Source organism: Tenrec ecaudatus, chromosome 2, assembly GCF_050624435.1.
Source record: "Tenrec ecaudatus isolate mTenEca1 chromosome 2, mTenEca1.hap1, whole genome shotgun sequence".
Taxonomy (NCBI): Eukaryota; Metazoa; Chordata; class Mammalia; order Afrosoricida; family Tenrecidae; genus Tenrec; species Tenrec ecaudatus.
This window is the reverse complement of record NC_134531.1, coordinates 302,374,568-302,394,906: the sequence shown is the minus strand read 5'-3', so window position 1 is coordinate 302,394,906 and position 20,339 is coordinate 302,374,568. Positions and strand designations below refer to the sequence as shown.

At 42.4% G+C, this 20,339-nt stretch overlaps 1 protein-coding gene across 2 annotated transcripts; it reads left to right on the top strand.

Annotated features, from left to right (window-relative positions):
- The first annotated feature begins 1,998 nt into the window (after positions 1 to 1,998).
- PCNP (PEST proteolytic signal containing nuclear protein) lies at positions 1,999 to 18,152 on the top strand. Of its 2 annotated transcripts, none has more exons than XM_075542600.1 (5): positions 1,999 to 2,154; positions 6,909 to 7,123; positions 9,096 to 9,167; positions 14,962 to 15,017; positions 16,317 to 18,152. In XM_075542600.1, exons 1-5 carry the CDS (start codon positions 2,022 to 2,024, stop codon positions 16,441 to 16,443), a joined length of 603 nt encoding a protein of 200 aa, XP_075398715.1. In that variant the 5' UTR covers positions 1,999 to 2,021; the 3' UTR covers positions 16,444 to 18,152. The 2 variants fall into 2 exon arrangements, with proteins under 2 accessions (XP_075398715.1, XP_075398714.1); XM_075542599.1 differs by having other exon boundaries at positions 9,093 to 9,167.
- Positions 18,153 to 20,339: the final 2,187 nt, after the last annotated feature.

Sequence of the window (20,339 nt, the reverse complement as noted above, 5' to 3'; positions counted from 1 at the left end):
CGCCATGACAAAGTATCTGCTCATGCAGCCACTTGTGTGCCAGTTTTAGGCAGAAAACAGTGTGCCTCTCATGCCCCATGCACCTTACTCACCTGACCTCACCAAGACCAACTTTATGTTTCCGCAAATGAAGAGGACATGAAAGGACAGCAATTTGAAGAGGTGACGGAAAAAACGAGGGAGATGCTGCCATGAATTTTAAAATGCTTGGGGAGAAAAATGTTTCAAATAATGGAATCATACATTTGACAGATGCATTAAGTGTAATGGAGAGTACTTTGAAGGTCATAAAGTTGTCTTGTAAAAAATATTTATATAGCTTTGAAAAAAATTACATTTTGCGAGGGTACCTCCTCATAGGTATAATTACAGGTATACCATATCCACTTGCCTTAGTATCTGAATTAATTCCAAAATCCCTGCAGATACCAAAATCTGTGGATGCTCAAGTCCCCTATATAAAATAGTCTGTTTGCATATGACCTATGCATAACTTCCAAACTACTTTAAACCATCTGTTTCTTATATCTAATATAATCTAAATGCTATGCCTTTACACTTCCCCTTAGCCTTTGAGAGATTGCTTTATCCACTTAATTGTCCACCTTATGCCAGTATTTTCAATTTGCAGTTGGCTGAATCTGAAAATGCCTAAGATGTGAATTTCAAGTGTGTGCTGCAGATGATGAGAATATGTATAAGGTCTATTTTGACTAGTCTTATTTTCTCAATGAGAACAGGAAGTAGCGTTACCCATTGAGGAAGAGGAAGTTTGAACTTTTCTTTTTGGGGGCTGGGGGTTGTGAAGTAGTTTGGTAAGGTGAATAAATCAGGATAGTGGTTCTCAAAGTGCAGTTCCCCAAGCAGCAGGGCCAGCATCACTTGAGAACTAGTTCGGAAGGTACATTTTCGAGCCCTGGTTGCATAATGGGTTACACGTGGGCTGCAAACCACAAAGGCAGCAGTTTGAAACCACCAGCTGTTTCAGGGGAAAAAGAGGTTTTTCACTCTCTACTCTCAGAGAGTTAGTCAGGGGGAGGAAGCATTACCACTGATTGTGCTCATGCAGATACCACATCGCTTTTAAAAGTGATTTAACTGTGGAAGTGGATGATATGTGAATATTATATCAAGAAAAGTACTTAAAAAAAAGAAATCAAACTTGACATATGGTTACCATGGGTGAAGGTGGAAGGGTTTTTGCTTAGGAGGCACCGAGTTTATGTCAATGGTGGTGGAGTAATTCGGAAAAGGTTATCAGCCATGGTTGAACAACATGAGTATAATCAGTGGCACTGAATTAGTCATGTAGAAGCTGTTGAATTGGAGAATGTTTTGTTGCGTAGATCTCTGCCACAATTAAAAAATTGTCGCACAATGAGTACAAGGAAGACAATGTTCTAAAATTGTGGTCATGATTGTAGAACTCTTCTTGATGTGATTGAACTTGATGTGATTGACTGTATATGTGGATGAAGTGCCAATAAAAGTGTTTTTAAAAATTAAAAGATTTACAGTTTCAGAAGCCCACAGGTGGGAGGTTGAGGCTGAAATCGCTAAGATCATGAATGGTGTTTGGCGCTTGACCAACGTGATCTGTCCTTCAGGAGGGAAAGAGTAAGTACGCACGTGCGCTCCAGACAGGCCCGCGTGAGAAGCTTCCGCCAGTTACAGGTGCAACCACATCCGGAGCACCAGGGACCTCGCCAGGTTTCCCACCGTCTCTCGGTTGAGGCTCCCGCCTCCCTTCACTTCTTGGGACTCCCCTCTGGACCATGGACAGATGACCACTGCGCTCGAATAATCAGCTTCCTAGCTCGACCTGACAGGGACAGTTGTCCCTCGTCTCGGAGCGACGCCCTGTGTAGCAGCCCACCCCTACAGACAAGGCGCCGAAGGGCCCTTCCTCCCTGCCGCGGCGTTGTCTGATGACATCACGCGCACTTCCGTTTCCGTAAGGGTTTCTTTGGGCGCCCGGGGCCCCTCTAGGCTGTCGTCTCGTGGCTTGGCCGCGCAGCTCTATGGTCGCTAGGCGGGGCCGTGACGTCCTTAGCGTGCTTGCAGGAGAGACCGCGGCGGGGAAAATGGCGGACGGGAAGGCGGGAGACGAGAAGCCGGAGACTCTGCAACGAGCCGGAGCCGAAGCCGCTGGAGGTGAACACAACCCCAGCGTCGCGGGCTGTGGGGAATGCTCCGGTCCTTTGTGTGGCCTTCCCGGGGTGGGGGGTCTAGCGCTCGCCGGCCCGGTGCTGGGCCCAGACGAGCCCCGGGCACGCCCGGCGCGGCCTGCCGCTGCCCGGGCCTAGATCGCCAACGTCCGGAGGGAGAGCGTGCCGCTGTGTGCCACCTCCTGGCCCCGGCGGGCGCTCCGATTCTGAGGAGAGGGGCGAGGAGGCCCAGAACGAGCACCCGGCCCCGGGGTGGGGCGCGCAGGTCCCACACAGACCCCGCGCGCGTCCCCGAGGGTGGCCTCGCAAACTGGCCGCGGGCCGAGTTTCCGACGCCGTCGGCCCTCCCTTCCACCGGGGAGTTAGTGGCGCTGGTCGCTGCGTGCTCGCGCGACGCTTGCCCGGCCCGTCCTTTCTTTCCGAGCTCCCTCGGCGACCCCTTGAGGGGCGGAGACGACGAAGCCCCCCGCCCGCAGGCCCACGCTGCCGGGCTTTCGGGTTAAGATGACTTTACCCTCCCGGTCGTGGGCAGTCGACCGCCCGCGCGCCGCCGCCAGGTGCTCGGCTCCACCTGCGTTCTCTCAGGACGCGGAGCAGGCCGCCGCAGTGGGGTTTCTCCCCTCCCCCGCCCCGCCGCAGCCGGACCGAAAGCATTGGGGTCTCGCCAGCCGGGGAGTAGTCCCACGTGCGCACTTCCGCGCGTTTCCGGTGCTCGCCGCCGTCCCGAAAACATCCCACGGGGAATGCCCCAAAGATGAATAGCATCTGGAGCCCATTTGGGCCCTGCGAACCTTGCCGTTCCGGGAGCCCTGGCGGCGGTGCCCGCCCCTCTCCTCGCCCCGCCGGGGCCCGCTCGAGGGCCCTCGCTGTGCACTTGAGCCCTGTTGGAGGGACGGGAGCAGCGAGTTCAGTTGCTCTGGACCCCCAATCACACAGCTGCTGCTGCGGGCCTTTTCTTTCCCTTGGTGAAATAGCTTGAGACGCTAATTCAACCCAGGGCCACCCCCTCAAAGCAAACCCCAAATTGTGACCCTGTTAATTACAGAGTAAAATTAAAAATTAGAAGTAGGGGGTGGGGGGGAAGGAACCAAAACACCTGCAGCCTAAATCTTAGCGATTTAATTTTAGAATTTAAAAGGTTTTATTGGCATATAATTCACTCGGCTATCTTTTAACTGTCTTGACAGTATAGCGGAGATATGTTTGATGCGCTATCAAAATAATACCTTCCCTGCCAGCATATTTGCACTATAATTTTTCAGCCAGTGTCATTTGGGAAGTAGTAGCTACGTGGTATGAATCCTTAAGTTGCCTTGATTTTTTTCCATTTTAGCCTGTTTTTGGTGGGGAAGGAGCCTTTGCTCTAACCCATATTAAAAAATGTAGATTTTCCTCACTTGCTGCACAGTTTGCCTCTGGTGTGCTTAGCTTTTCCAAAAGTTAGTGCCGTTGCATATAAATCATTTTTGAATGTCATATTTTTGACTAAATTGTACGTGATTAAAACGTCTGACAGGAATATTGGTAATTATGTGAGAAGTTACTGTTCCCAAGGTACTACTGAGTTTGTTTTTAAGGCCAGAGAAGAGCTGCTCAGAGCAAAAGGGTAGCCATCTCTGAATTTTTATGGTTATAGGACCATCTTTAACGTTGGCATTTACAATGCCAGACATTAGTGGAATCTTGAACATGTTTTCATTTAAGCCAAACCCCAATCTTACTAGACATGCAGCTATATACCCTTTTTGTTCATGAGAATGCCACCAGAAAGCAAAATGGGTCAAAATATTCCTAACAAGCAGTCAACTTTATTAACATTTTTGTACTGCAACGTAAGCATCTTTGTATTACAAAGCCCATTCCTTTTCCCCTACTGCTTAATGCAAAGAACAGAAACAGTATCATATAATTAGATTTCATTTTGGCCACTCAGAATAAGTAGACTAGTTCAAATCCCTTATGTGCAATGGTTCTTAATGTGTAAATTACTATTATAAGTTTACTTGTGATTTTAGGCTTTTTATAAAACATTTATTTCCCCTTTAAAATATAATTTATGTAACTAAGATTTTCACAGTACTAATTTGTGGTTATATAAAATACTGTCTTCTCCATTTTCTAAAATATGTCTTATAAAAAGATGGCAGCCCCTGATTAAAATTTTCAAACATTAAAGTAGTACAAGTTTTCTTTAAAGGAAAACCGTGTACTCAGGAATTAATGTTGATAATATGTTTTAAAGTTTACATTTCACATTAAGTTGAAATCATTTTTAAGGATTTAAATATAGAAATTATGTAATAATCAAACATTCTAATAACACATTTGAGTATCATATTTTCTCACAGTCTGCTGTTTAATCCGTTTGCTTAATATCCGAAATGCTTTGTGCATTTTACTTCTCAATAGTTATACAGAGCATACGGAGAAAACGCCTCAATACATACAGGTGACAGATTTTGCCTTTCAAAGTCAATAGTGTACTCTTGACTTTCCTTCACTCCCTTTGGTCTCCTCCTCCTCACCAAAGAGTAGATCTGGCCTAAAACACATTGCGGTTGATTTTGTAAATCAAAACCCTGATGGTGGTGGGCAAGGTCAAACCTTGATTTACCATATCCGGAAATAAATTGCTGGTTCTGGAAACAATCAGGTGTAGAAATGACCTAATAAACATAATTGTTTCGTCCTGGGTGTAAACCTGTGAAGTGAGTAGTCTTCCTAGTTTGCTTCTTCACCTGTTGGAACTCAGATGCGAATACAATGAAGCATCTGCTAACTGGTTAAGAATAGTTCCTCCCAACACCCTCTTTTAGGCTGCCTTTTTGGGAGCAGTCTCCAGGGAGATCTTTCCTATGACTTGGTTGGGCCCTATAGTACTGTATTCCACGTACTCTATATATTTGTTTATAAGCCGAGTTTCTCAGCACATTATTTGTGGTAAAATTAGGTGCCTCGGCTAATATTTGGGTTGGCTTATACTCAAGTGTATATGGTAATTAATATAGCTAATCACACTATTAATCACAGTAAGAACGGTTTTCTTTTTAAAGAACTAGAATCTTTATTCCAAAATTATTTTCTAGGTTAAAGGAAATTACAATAAAACACCAAAAATAAAAAGGTTTTAAAAGGACCAGAAACTTGGAAGGAAGCGTAGCTTTTGATTTAACAATTGAGAGTCTAAATTAATTCTTTATTTTTTCAATACTGTTTTGTTTTTATTGTTTTACAATTATTTTTGCCCAAACTACAGACCTTTATATGTAAAGCAATAAGTTTTCTGTTTCTGAATGCCCCCTATGTTGCTCTAGTGAGTTTGTAAATTTAGCTTTGTATAGAAAATTAATTATTATTTGAGTTTTACTATAAAATAGTTTCCTGCAGCAAAATAAAATGCAGAATAAAATTTAGCATAAATGCTTTTCATTTTAAACAGCCTTTGAGAACGCTGACGCTTGCATAATTTTAAAAAATTGAGTTCTGTATTTCAGCTATTGCATAGCAAGCCAATCTTTTATTCTTCGCGTGCTTTTTATCTAAAATACGGGAATGGCACCTCAAGTGCTATCTCTACTTCTTGGAAAATCCCAAAACCTAATCCTATTTAAGGCTTTGCCTGCATTATCAGTACCCTCACTCTTTTTCCTAAGTGAATAAAGGGTGCCTTTCATTTGTCCTCTAAACAGAATCACACATTGTTCAAAGCACTTATAAATCCATAGAGCCCCTCATTCAAGATTACATATCAGTCGAGGTCTGTAATCTTTTAAAAATGCACTTAACCCAGTCTGTCTGTGTTTTGTTTCCCCAACTACCCACTCTGGCTTTTTGTCCTGTTTTTTCAACTGTTAGTATCACCTCATAGAACATCTTCTCTTTCTCCACAAATTGAGTATTTACCGTGGTAGAAAAACAGGGTGAAACTGAGAAAGAAAAATTTGTCATCATCCCTAGCTTTCTCCTGTATAGCTTACCCCCAAGTGTTTTCATAAATAGCCTTGTGTAAGGTACTCGGGATACAAACTAATGACTGCGCCAATCCAGAAACCACCAGAATCACGTAAACACAGTGCCTCCTATGGTTTGAAATCATAGGTCTTTCTTTCATTGGAAAGGATAATATATAAACTTAGGCATGACTGTTAATTGCTCCTAAAGGTAAAATAGGTCACAGAAGAGGTTAATTACTCAGGGAATATCTTGAGGTACTCTTGAATTCCTTTCACCCCCAGTTTCTATGAAGTGTACTTGAGGAACACAGCACTTGGGAAGAAAATTCTCCAGTGTAGCAACAATGGTAGTTTCTTACTAAGTAGTGTGTGAGATACACCAGTGGTACATTATTGATGGATATTATCATTTACTGCCCAAATGTATTATGGGATATCACTAAATGTCCGCAAATGAGTTTGTGTAGAAGAATTTAAAGACCTTAAACTCCTGCATAGTTCCACAAATTACCAATCTCTTGTGTAACTAAATGTTTGTGTTTAGTTGAAGGGTCTGTACTTGGTGTGCACTCTGTGTTTATAATTGCAAACTGCTGTTATTTTATGCTAGTTAATTTGTGGGAGCCGCCTCTGCTGCCACCCAATCAGTCCCTGCTGTATGCGCTAACAAACAGTGGGTGACAACTACAGAGGTGTCTTCCTTTAGCCATGCTTTTTGAGGTTGCTGCTCCCATCAATCTGCTCAGTAAAAATAGCTCATCTTGGTAAGTTGTTTCGACTTCACCAGGACCTGAAGAAGAAGCAGAAAAACCTGTGAAAACTAAGACTGTTTCTTCCAGTAATGGAGGGGAAAGTTCCAGCCGCAGCGCTGAGAAACGATCAGCTGAGGAAGAAGCTGAAGACTTCCCTACAAAGCCTTCAAAGATCTCCAAGTTTGGATTTGCCATAAGTAGTCAGACGACAAAGAAAGCACCAGCCATATCCATCAAACTTGGATCAAGTGTGAGTGGATTTGAATCTCATGTTTGTACTGTGTCTTGGAAGCTGTTTTGGAAACCTCTTTAGCAGGTTCTGGTAAATTAAGTATGAAAAGGACATTAGGAAGTAGCCTTTGATGCACGCCTTACATTTAAGTGTTTGAAAGGTGATTAACAGAATGTTCAGGGAAGATCTGGGATATCTGAAGGCACAGCTGTGGTAGACAGTGTAAGTTAAAACCTCTGAAAGCTACTGTACTTTGAGAGAGAATTTCCCTTTCAGTGCCAGTAATGTTTAAAATCACAGCCTTAGAAATGTTTTTTCTTAGAGTATTATTATTAAAGTATTCTTTGATACTAGCTTCCAGATCAACTACTTTAGAACTGTAAATGGAACTTGAGTATTCGTATTCCACGACAAATTAATGTTTGTTAGGAACCATGGAGCTTCTAGAACGACTTTAGGAATCATGAGGCTGTAGATAACTCAAGTGTGTCTGACTTACAAATAGGGCAGGGCAGTTTTGATGGTTCAACCAACAAGATTTCTTCAGTTACTTTTGTAGTTCATTGCCATTGTGTGTAACATTCATGTATGCTCAGTTTCCAGACAACTGTCTGTATTTGATGTTTATTCAGAGAACTTTTAAAAATGGCATCATTTTCCAGTCAGTCGGTGCATGTGAGACGTGCTTCTGGGCTGTGTGATTTAGTTTAAGTTGTAAGAACACACGTGACCTGCCATTTGAGCACTGTGTGCTTGTGCAGGTCCATGGAGTGTCCATGGAGATGCACCTCTAAGTCAGAGACCCAACTTTCCGCTTGTCCTGAGTCCTTCATAGGTCACTTCAGAAGTAGTTGGTTCTATTGGGCGGTGGTGGGGGGGGGTGCTGGACACAACGTTTTAATCATTGGAAAACAATCATGTTTTCATGAAATAAATTACAATATAAATGTAATTTTCTAATTGGTGAATGAGGTGTAGGTTAAGACTGAAAATGCTAGTTTTGCCTATGTCATGTGAACAAGTAGTGGATTAACCAACAAATACTTAAACGTGACCTATGTTGTGTATACAACACGGCATCTTTATAAGAGGGCGTTTCTAAAGTCTGTATAATCTCTAAGGTGACGTTTTTCATTCCTTCAAAAGTAAATGTTTGTGATGTACGAGAAAAGATGACTAACTTTGTTTCGGTGAGTCATGGATTCCACTCATGAGGTAGAAAAATCTTCTCCAGGGGGAGTAGTAGACTTATGGCTATGTATCCATAGCAACCTGCATAAAACCTGGCCACCGATATCCCCATTTTTCAAAGGAGAATGGATTTTTCCAAAGTACTGAGCTATTCACTGTACAGGCATACTTCATTTTATTGTGTTTCATTGATAAGTTTTTTACAAATTGTCAGCCATGTCAAGTGCCTTTTTATCCCCCCTAACAACTTTTGCTCGTTTCTTGTATTTTGGTAATTCTTAACGTATTTCAAACTTATTCGTAAAGGTGTTGCACACATAATACACTACCAAGCCAAACCAGGCCCACTGACACAGAGTCGATTCCAACTTGGAGTGACTGTAAAGGCCAGCGCTGTCCCTTGTGCTTCAGAGATGGCGCGTCTTTACAGAAGCAGACTGCCTGGTGCTTTCTGCCTCGGAGTGCCTGTGGGTTTCAGTCAGCAGCTTCGGGGTAACAGTCCGACAGTGAGCCCACAGTGTCTCCAGGGTTCCTCTAAGAGACCTCCATGGAGTGTAACCATAACTTGCACATGCATTGGGAAACAAACCCCCCACACCCCAAAAAAATGGTGTGAGTTTATATCCTAACACTTTATTGCTGGTCTGAACAACCTGCAATAGCCCGAGGTATGCCTGTATAAGTTCCTGTGAAAACATTAAAGGTGAATCTTTAGAGATCAGTTAGTTACTCACAGCACTAAACAAGCCTGTACACATACTGCTTATGTGATACTTACACTTTGTTTCTTCTTTAGAAGCCTAAAGAAACAGCTCCAACTCTTGCTCCAAAAACCCTTTCAGTAGCAGCAGCTTTCAATGAAGATGAAGATGTAAGTTGATACCTAGCTTTGTTCCTTTCACTTCAGGTCTTTAACATCAGTGTTTGTGGCAAATTAAAGTTGCCTTTATGATACTGGTAAATTTTCTTTATAATTTTCAACCATTTTCTTTAACAAAAAATGGATGACTGTGTTTTTATATATTTACTTTCCTTGGCTGTAGGGTTATCTTAAAGCACTATTGATTTTTGCGTCAAGAAGCCCAGGAACCAAATCACGAAATGCTTATGATAATATGTCTTAGAAGACATGGAGGCAAAAAAAAAAAAAGAATGTGAAACTTCTGTGTGCAGCACTTTCCTCAGTAGGGTTTTCAGTAGTGACACGTTCTGTCTGCATTTAACTTAAGGAAAACAACCGGGTGTGCTTGCTCCCCGGGTCTCAAGGAGGAACACCACTTTAAGTAGCGCTGCAAGTATTTCTGAGTTTGCCCTGAATAAGTATGTCTAAGAACGTGAGCAGGAATTCTTGTCTGCTCTTCTCTCAGTCACAGTTCCCTCATGCTACTCACAGTATCTTGGCCCCACCATGATTGTGAGTGATTTTTACAATTTTTGAGAATAATTTTGCCTTAACCTCTTATTTCCCAAAGTGGGCAGTACCGCTTGACTCCAAGGGGTACCGGACCGATCCAGGAGGACTGCAAAAGCAGATGCCTATACTTTATCCTAGAGTTTCCTGGACAAAAGTTTTTAAACGCCGAGGGTGCTGCTAATATTTTTCTGAAAAGGGGGAAGGTTGCCCCAATTTTGGGAGCCCATACGTTTTAGAACCTAGCTCGCGCTTAGAACCTTTATTGTATAGCAGGTATCTTATACTGAGTAATTGGTCTGCAAAACAGTGTACGATTAGACATTCAGAGGGAGGTGCCAAGCCCTGGGGGCTGAAGTGATTTGGGGGTGAATGTATAATGGTCGGAAACTGGCATTGGGCAAAGTTTTGGTGAACCCAGTAGTTTTTAATCATTTTATTAGGGGCTCATACAACTCTTAACACAATCCATACATACATCAATTGTGTAAAGCATATTTGTACATTCATTGCCCTCATCATTCGTAAAATGTTTGTTCCACCTAATCCTCTGGCATCAGTTCCTCATTTTTCCCCTCCCTCCTGGTTCCCCCCTCCCTCATGAACCCTTGATAATTTATAAATTATTATTTTGTCAGATGTTGCCCTGTCCGATGTCTCACTTCACCCACTTTTCTGTTGTCCATCCCCCAGGGAGGAGGTTATATGTAATCGGTTCCCTCCTTCCACCCTCCCGGTATCGCCACTCTCACCACTGGTCCTGAAGGGATCATCTGCCCTGGATTCTCTGCATTTCCAGTTCCTATCTGTACCAGTGTACATCCTCTGGTCTAGCCAGATTTCTAAGGGAGAATTGGGATCATGATAGTGGGTGTGGAGGAAGCGTTTAGGAACTAGAGGAAAGTTGTATGTTTCATTGTTGCTTCATCGCGCCCTGACTGGCTTGTCTCCTCCCCGAGACCCTTCTGTAAGGGGATGTCCAGTGTCCTACAAATGGGCTTAGGGTCTCCACTCCACACTCCCCTCCCCTCATTCACTATGATATGATTTTTGTTCTGATGATGCCTAATACCTGATCCCTTTGACACCTCGTGATCGCACTGGCTGGTGTGCTTCTTCCATGTAGGCTTTGTTGCTTCTGAGCTAGATGGCCGCTTGTTTACCTTGAAACCTTTAAGACCCCAGATGCTATATCTTTTGATACCATGCATCATCATACCATCAGTTTTCTTTGCCACATTTGCTTAACGGCCAATTTGTCTTCAGCAATCCTATCAGGGAGGTGAACACACAATAATGGGTTTTTTTTTTCCTTTGATGCCTGATAACTGATCCCTTCAGCATAATCATGCAGGCTGGTGTGCTTCTTCCATGTGGACTTTGTTGCTTCTGAGCTAGATGGCTGCTTGTTTACCTTCAAGCCTTTGAAGACCCCAGAAGCTATATCTTTTGATAGCCGGGCACCATCAGCTTTCTTCACCACATTTGCTTATTCACCCGCTTTGTCTTCAGCGATTGTATTGGGAAGGTGAGCACCATAGAATGCCAATTTAGTAGAAGAAAGTATTCTTGCATTGAGGGAGTATTTGAGTGGAGGCCCAATATCCACCAGCTACCTTAATACTAAACCTATAAATAGATCTATTTCCCCATCTTCATATCTAAATATATTTACATATGTACATGCCTTTATTTAGACCTCTATAAATTGCCTTTTGCCTCCTAGCTCTTTCCTCTATTTCCTTTGACTTTGCAGTAGTACTTTTCTAAGCTGAGACAACAATCAAGTCACCAGTGAGTTTTATAGATAGAATTTTGTAGAGAAGTTATATGTGGAATAGCTACAGCCAAGATCAGTAGGTAAAGAATCAGTTACCTCACAGTTCTTTGTACGTATTTCTACACATTTGAGTACTTTTTATCTGCAAGGCGCTCTGAAGTTACAAAGATGAGCTAGATATTCTTCAGACGGTCAACCCATTAATGACCGGGTTACTTATAAGATCACTGTACGAGATGAAGTCCAGAGTACTTGAAGGGATGAACTTATCAGGAAATTCAAGTTAGGGAGATAAGTTAAGGAGCTGCACTGGCATAGGGAGAGCCTGAAGCTGGGAATTAGAAGGCTTCGAGTCTTGCCCAGATGCTGCCTTGCCAATTCACCACCAGAAAACTTTCAGCACATCACTTAATCTTTTTTTCATCTCTTAATCTTTATGGAGCTTTCTCAACTAAATTGAAGGAACAGCTTAGATTTGTTTTTAAGTATTTTTCAATGTTCTTGGGTTTGCAGGGGCTGCTATAATGTGGAAAGGTGATCCCTAACAGGTTTTGAATTCCTATTTCAAGATGTTCTGGCATCTCTAACATTCTTAGAGATTAAGTAGTATATTGCTGTGTCCACGTCATATGAATGGCATGTACAAAAATGCAGAGCCTAGAAATTTTGAGCACCTACATAATAGCTTCCTTTGAATGACTAAGAATTTTATCTTTTCACATAACTTTATTTTCCATATATCCCTATGAATTGTGAGGTGTATTTCATTTTGCAAATGGAGAAGTGAAGAAGTGTGCTAATGCAAAGTAATGCTGGCTTAGAATTTAGACTTTTTCCCCCCTTTTTAAAAATTGCTTCAAAGCTTACTGCTTTCCTTATTTTTATAAATAAACTTTAGGCCAATTCAGACAACATTCTTTTTCTTGTGATCGGTTAATGTAAGTAAAGGTTAAACTCAAACTACCTACCTGCTATAGAGTCCATTCTGACTCAGGAACTCTATGTGTGTTGGAGTAGAACTGAACGCCATGAGACTTTTCCTTGGCTTTTTTAAAGTAAATCACTAGACCTTTCTTTGGGAGGTGTCCTTGGATGAATTCATCTCTGATCTTTCAGTTAGCTGCTGAGCACATTCACCATTCGTGTCATCCAAAGAATAAAAAGTATTTCATGCCATTAACATGTTTTCAAGAATCCAGGCCAATGATTTTGTAGAATGTCCTTCAGTTTGGGTTTCTGGGCATGTTCTCATGAGGATCACATTTCTGACTTGGCAGGAGCTCTGCATGGTGACGCCAGCTTCTCAGTGCATGGCCCCAGAGGGCACATGCTGCTATCTTGCCCATTACTGGCAGTGTGTTAGCTTTGATCATTGGGTTGGGGGAGGGAGTCCGCCAGGTTTCTCCACTTGTTCCTTTTGAAATGAAAACATGTGAGGAGATACACTTGAAGACAGTGGAAGTGCATAAGCCTCCACATCCCTTTATTCCTTGAGCATTCACTTACCAATGTTGGCATCCAGTGATGCTCCTACGCTGAATCAATCACAGTAAAATGGTAAAAAGATAACCTTTGTTCCTCAGCATGGCTGTGTCATGGTCAGAATGCCTTTGCAAACAAGGTGATACCAGCCATTTGGTCTTCTCTAAAGAATGGAAGGTTCTGAGACTTTTACCATGTCAATGCAGTCTTTTTTATGTTGTTTAAAAGGGGGATTAAAAGGGAGTACCCCTTAAAAGTATTTAAAGATTCCATAACAAATCAAGACCTAATGGTGGTTCCCTGTGGAAACTTTATTGCTGAGAGGAATGAGTCGGACAGGACAGGACCATTACCGTGATGAAGACTCCGATGGTGAAACCTGCCCAAGGTTCTCCTGCTAAAGCTTTGGCTAACTCTCTGAGAGTACTCTTATTAACAAGATGTTAGTGCTCCTTCCCCCACAGAGTCCAGAAGCAAAGTCCCTTGAGTAGAAAACTGGCCGTGACCTTTGCTGTTGAATAAAATTGACCACTTTGCTTTCTATCCAGGATCTTTTTAGTAAAGTGACATTTCTTTACAGAAATGTTTTACTTTTTTACTTTTTCAAGAATTTAATTTTGCTTAAGTCCATAGTCAGCACCAAAGTGATGTATTGAATTGGGAAAATATGCTCTAAAAGACCTCTCCACTTAAGCCCTCTGCATCAGGTCCTCTTTTTTTTCCCCCTCCCTCCCCACTCCCCCTCCCTTACGATCCCTTGATAACTTATAGATCGTTATCTTGTCATATCTTGCCCTATCCAGAGTCTCCCCTCCCCCCCTTCTCTGCCGTCCCTCTCCTACGGAGGAGGTCACATGTGGATCCCTGTAATCAGTTCCCCTACAGAAATGTTTTGTTAGGAGCTTGATATCCTACGGTTTCATTGAGAATTGCTTTGTCTGCAGCTGATAATAGACACAAGCTTTGGAACCCATTAACAAAGCTTTGCTCAACTTTAGTCTTTCATCCAGAGCTGCGTAATCTGAACTAATTAGGATTCCTATGATGATGGCATTTTTCTGTTGTTAATTGCTGGTGCTCTTCAATTAGGGTGTTAGCAAACAAGATGATTTCCTTGAAAACTGAATGGTCTGCCAATGCAGGCTTTATCTTCGACAGTTTTGTCCCATTTGTGAACATCGTTCCCATAAACGTTGTCACGTATCAGTAATTTCACCACTCTTGTACCTAAGCTTTGCCACAAATTTTATGTTCTTCTATTTTAGTATTCATGTTGCGCTGATAGAGGCTCTTTTTAAACTGATGGCTTCAGTGGGTTGTGATAAGAGTTGTGCGAGCCCCCAGTAAAATGATTTCAAACAAACAAAACCTGATGTCTTATCCTTAGTGTTAGCAAATGTGTGAGTTTATTTTAGTACAAAAAAACTGAAATCCATGTGGTGTTTTTTTTATAACACACACTTTTCCAAGAACTTTTGTGAGATCCCTCACACGTTTAAGCAGATTGACTTGTCGCATATGCATTTAATAACGAGTATGGAGAATGTGGTAAAGAATTGGGCTTCACGTTCGCTTTACCGTAAAGAAGGTAAGTTTCAGTGAGCAGTACAGTCAATTGGTTGCAAGCCTTTGCTTTGACATTGTATTTTTTTGGCCATTAGTTTTATGACTTTGCATAAGTTAACTCTTCTCGTTTGCAAAGTGGGAATGATGTGAATCTTACCTATCTTATAGGATCACTTAGGGTTTTAAGTGACAGTGTATATTAAGGCACTTTTAGCACATGACTTCCAATTACTGTCTAGTCAGCAGTAATTGGCTTAGTTCAAACGGGTTAGGGTTTTGTTTGTCTTTACCGGTTTTAAAATTTCATGCAAAATCAGAACACTGAAGACTAAAAATTCTATGAGACTTGTTTGTATATAAAGCGTGTTTTGTAATCATGTAATCTTTATGCCACCATCTTGGACTAATTCTTATTTCTTTGTATAGAGTGAACCAGAGGAAATGCCACCAGAAGCAAAGATGAGGATGAAGAATATTGGAAGGTATTTACTTTTTTAATAAATTTAGTAATGTAGGTGAATTCAAAGCAGGAATATAATTTTTGAATGTTTAGCAGCTTCTCAGTTATTTTGGCAAAATTATTTCACTACCTTCTATAAGATAGCTGGTTAAGTAGGATTTCAAAGATGTGTACTAAGTAATCCCCATGAACAAGAATAGTAGTTTGACACTAGTTACATTGCCGATGTTTTATGAGCTGTTGTAGAGTCTTGTTTTTCTCTTCTGGTAAGAAAAAGTGACCATTTAAGGGAAAAACTAGAATTTAAGGCTGTTTTTATTTTAAATATTTACTTTTTCCTGGTGTGAGCCGATTTTCAGTTCTGTCACTTAGGGCGCCCTCTTCACTTACCCTTGACCCTGTGCTCCTCGTTTCCTTGAACTTCGATGCCGAATACCAAAGTAAGACAAAGTAAAAGCATTTTGTTGTCTTCCATGGATGTTACAGAGATGAAATTAACTTCAAGTTAATCTTTTTATACATAAAGGGATAGCTTCAGAAGCTAGCAAGAAAATTTAACTTCAGATCAACCCATCTATGTCCCGATTTCTACCAAATACATAAATCGCCCAAGTAACACAATTGCTAAATTCATAAATAAGCTTCAGCTTTAGTTCTCTATTTCAGTTGGAAGCATCCAAGGGATGCCTGCCTTTGTTTTATACTGGAAGTATATTGTAACCTAAAGATCCAGTATAGTTATATATGTTTAAACAGATAACATTTGAACAAATATTCATAAAGTGGCAGTGAGCATTGCAGTGTGTGGTTCATCTTCATGTTTTTCTTTCTATTTCATATGGTGGTTATAAAAATGTTGGTGAAAGAATACCAAGTTGATTGAATGGCAACCTATTGATAGGGTGTAACCCAGAATATAAAACACTGTAGGGACTTCCACCCTTGGCTGTGTATCAGAATCCACATTAAATGTTTGTTAAAGTCCACCTCAGGCATATGGAAATCAGACTTTTTTTAATCATTAGGTAGGGGCTCATACAACTCTTATCACAATTCTTATCAATTGCGTAAAGCACATCTGTACATTCATTGCCCTCATCATTCACAAAACATTTGCTCTTCATTTTAGCCCCTGGCATCAGCTCCTCATTTTTCTCCCTCCCTCCCTGTTCTCCCCTCCCCAGATTTTTTTTTAATTCTGTAAATGCTTCTGATCAGTTGATAATAGATGATAAATAATTTCAAAAGTATATTTAATGAATTCAAAGCATAATCCCTCGCTGCTCTATATGCCATTTTAAATCCATTTCTTTTAACACAGGGACACACCAACATCAGCTGGACCAAACTCCTTCAACAAAGGAAAGCACGGGTTTTCTGATAACCAGAAGCTGTGGGAGCGAAATATAAAGTCTCATCTTGGCAATGTGCACGACCAAGACAATTAAATGATGTGTTTTAGGACTGGGGTGGGGGTGGGTGTGAAGTTAAAAGGGACGGTTTCCTTTTCTGAAAGAATGGCATAAGACGATCTTTGGAGCCACTTTTTTGTTTTGTTTTGTTTTGTTTATTACTTTTTTTAATTAAAGATTGAGTGGTACACTAATAAATGAGAGTTTGAAATTAGAGGTAATTTATGTTTTATATACAGATGTCAAGACATTTGCTAATTTTGTAGTTTCATGTGATTAGTTTCCAAAGGTTACAGAAAATAAATCAGAAATGGTACCTTTTTAAGAATTGCATATTTTTTTAGACAACTGTTAGCACCTGAGGGAAACAAAAAGTTATTGTCTATTTAAACTGGTTCACAATACAGGCAATTACTCTCTAAACTCCCTCATATAAATTGTCTGGCTCCCGGGAACAGCCTTATCGAAAGGGAGTATTATTATATTGGGAAGAAAATTGTTACTGGACTAGTGACTGAAAGTAAATTTAGATAAAATTCAGCGCTTTTTTTTCCCCCTTATGGGTGTTTGTTTCCAGTCATAAAGTAGTTTTTGCATTGCTCTCAGTAGGTACAGATGCTTAGCTCTTTAAAAGTAGCCATTTTTGACACTTTATGTAAACGATTGAATATTTGAATTGCTCACTTCACCTTAATGGATCTTGTCTTAACCTTAAGTAGTCTTAAAGAACAACCACCATTTGCTACCAAAGGCAATCAGTATTTTGAATGTGCTTCTCTTGGTTTTGTTATTAGCTAGTTCTGAAAGCATTTCCAGCCAAACTTGAGGAAGCTGTTTCTTTTAAAAAACAAAACGCCACCAAAATATTTAAATGTACATACTGCTCGAAATTTTGGCTGTTTTTATTTTTCAAAGATGTGAACACCCAAAAAAGAAAGTAGTATTGTTTGGAGGTGGGAATGAGAAGGTGCGCTTTCTGCCTGTTGTCTAAGCACGCAGGTTGTTAGTTGTGAGGCCCAGTTTGTCCCGACCTTACTGCAGGAGTGGAGTCCTTCCTATTAGAACACGAGGGCTCGCTGTAAATGTGTGTGTGAGGGCCAGTGGCCTTCTCAAAAGCACATTTGGATACTGAAGACCGAAGGAAAGAAAGGCATCTTCAAACATCTTATGGAATCTCAGCGTATATTCTCTGTCCTGTGTGTTGGGTTTGGGGTGATGTTTTCTTTTGTATTTTTTGTATTGTATATGAACTTTTTCCTTCATGTGACGAGTTAAATACATCTCTAAAAGCATAGTCACAAAAGAAACAAAATAGAATGATTTCTTGGAGAATTCTCGCAGTGTTAACTTTGGAGGTGGCGTCAGATGTTACTGGTGGAAACTGCTCTCCGAGCTCTTTAATAGGAGTGACTCCCGAGAAGCAGTCCGACTGTTGTCTATTCCTAACACTTTGTTCACTTGCATTCAAGTTTAGAGTAAGTCCCAAGTAAAACAATGGAAATGTATATAGGACTTTTAGTTCTTTCTTACATGATCTAATCATATCAAGATACATGAATTTTACTTACTTTGATGTAGGCAAACTTTCCATTTTTGTTCATTTTACTGCTTATGTTAGAATAATATCCCTCTCCTATATATTATTTTCTTGACCCAAATGAAAATATTTACTTAAGGTCAAGATGGGAGAGAGAAACGACTGAGATGAATGTCTTTACTGAAATACTAATAAATTGTCAAACTCAGTAGCATTCTTTTTTTTCTATTCCACTTATTTGTTGCTGATCTTTTGTTTTTAAAAAAGGTAATTGTTGCATTTATCCTTATTGAGCTCACTTCGGCAGCACATACGCAGAAATTGGAGTCTACTTAATTTAGCAACAGCTTTGTGGCATTACGGCATCTCGAGTCGGCAAAAGACAAGAAACACAAATCTAGCTCCTCTCTTGTCCAAGGACTCCCATGCTGTAGTCGCTGGTGTCTCAGCAACCCAATGGAACCAAGTGGAATCACTCCGTTACCATGTGTTAATGGTTTATGACATATAATTCACATACACAGTTTAATTGTCCTACCAGGTTCAGAATAGTACAGTCATCACAACATTGAGACATTTTCTCCTCCTCCTTAGGTCCCCCTTCTCCCAGCATCAGGGCCCTTCCATGCCCCAGGTGGTAATCCAGGTATCTCTAGACTACCTACCCTGGGTTTCTTATCCAGAAAATCATGACAATGAGGACATACACCTTAAAAGGGAAATAACTGAAAATGTGTCAAAAGGTAGATGAAATGATAACATGTTTTAACCTAGCTACATCTGCCGTAATCCGTGACACCGCTGGACTGTCGTCAGGGGACTCACCAAAGGCTTGATCCATGTGGGGCCAGCCATGGCTGTAAAACCAGGTGTTGAGAATTTAAGCCCTGATGCTCTTCCCACCTACAAATTGGGTTTGATTCATAGTCTTTGGGTCGCATAGGTTGGTGTGTGGCTTCCATGTGGACTTTGTGTCACAAGGCTGTATTCACAGAAGTAGGCAGCCTTGTCTCAACATTTAAGCCACTGCACTGCCTGGGACTGCTGAGCAGTGGTTCTCAACCTATAATGCATACCCTTTAATACAGTTCCTCATCAAATTGTTGCTACTTATAACATTGCTGCTGTTAGGAATTGGGCGACCCATGTGAAAACCCCCCCACCCCCACCCCCCGATTTAAAGGCATACCTACCTTGGAAAATCCCTGATGGTTAAAACATACAGTAATAGCTACCATTTATTATAAAGGGAGGGGGGATCCTTAATGGATTTCACAAAAAAAATGGAAAGGTTCTTGTTCCCTGCGGGCTATTCATACCCACTTTCAGATTTTTGTTTTTCCAGCGGAGGCAAAGCCTTTATCGTTGGAGAGGCTGGAGGTCAGGGAGGGGCTGGTTCCCACCCGTGCCCCACCCCGTGACCCCAGTGCGGGTTGGAGGCTGCTTGGGTCCGGGTGAGCCCTTGACTTTGGTGCCACGGGAGGCCGGGCCACAGGCACAGGCTGGCCTTCCTGCAGAATCCTTAGGGCGAGGGTCTGGGCGCATGCTTGGAGGGGAGCAGAGCTGGGGGACGGGGGTGGGGGTGGTGGATCACAGGTGGGTACAGAGGAGGGCCACCCCCAGGCTGAGCAGGAGCCCCGCAGCCAGCGCCCCCTAGGCCCCCCCATTACAGAGGTCCTACTGGCAACAGTTTTGGACTTGCACTTCCATCTTGGGCTTCATCAGCTTGGCGATCTGGGGGTCGGGTGCTGGCTGAGTTCCTGCGTGACCGAGATCCATGGTCAAGGTGCCGGGCAGCACACGGTCTGGCTGCCGGTCCTTTAAGGGTGTGCAGCTGTCGTTGCTGCGGGCAGTGTATTAGAGCGGCGCCTCGCGTGACGGCCGTGGGTCCAGGTCTGCGGCTCCTGCAGTGGGAGATACCCACCAACCCACCCCCAATCCGGCGGAGCCCCACCCAAACACTCAAGAGGCCCTGCCTCCAGACCCCCCTGGGCTCTCCCTCCCCTCACACCTAGGGGGGCGCCAGCAGGCGCCCGCCGCCCTCCTCCAGCCCCAGCTGGCTCACCAGCTGCTTGGCTGGGGGACAGACGCCTGCGCGGGCGCCCCGTGGAGCAGGGCCCACCCACCCCGGCCCCTTTCTGCGGGGGCTTGGTCCAGTTGCACCCACCCCAGGGCCCCAACCCCTCCCCTCCCCTTGGGGGAGGAGACATGAAGCACGGGGAAGTGGGGGTCAGGGCCGGACTCCTCCCCTGAGATGTGTTTTCATAGTTCATGTGCTTTCTTTATCCACGAACTGTGTGCATCCGTCTCTCAGCACAGTCGTTCCCAGACTTCTCTTTCCTGGTTATCGTGAATTCTAAGGTCACGTTGGTTGCCTTCCCAATCAATTTCCATT

What these genes read in the sequence shown, in the direction of transcription:
- PCNP (XM_075542599.1), top strand. Translation starts at nt 2,022, where the DNA reads ATGGTCGCTAGGCGGGGCCGTGACGTCCTTAGCGTGCTTGCAGGAGAG. An exon ending in CTTTCAATGAAGATGAAGAT is followed by an intron (nt 9,168 to 14,961) that starts GTAAGTTGATAC and finishes TTCTTTGTATAG; the next exon opens with AGTGAACCAGAGGAAATGCC. An exon ending in AGGATGAAGAATATTGGAAG is followed by an intron (nt 15,018 to 16,316) that starts GTATTTACTTTT and finishes CTTTTAACACAG; the next exon opens with GGACACACCAACATCAGCTG.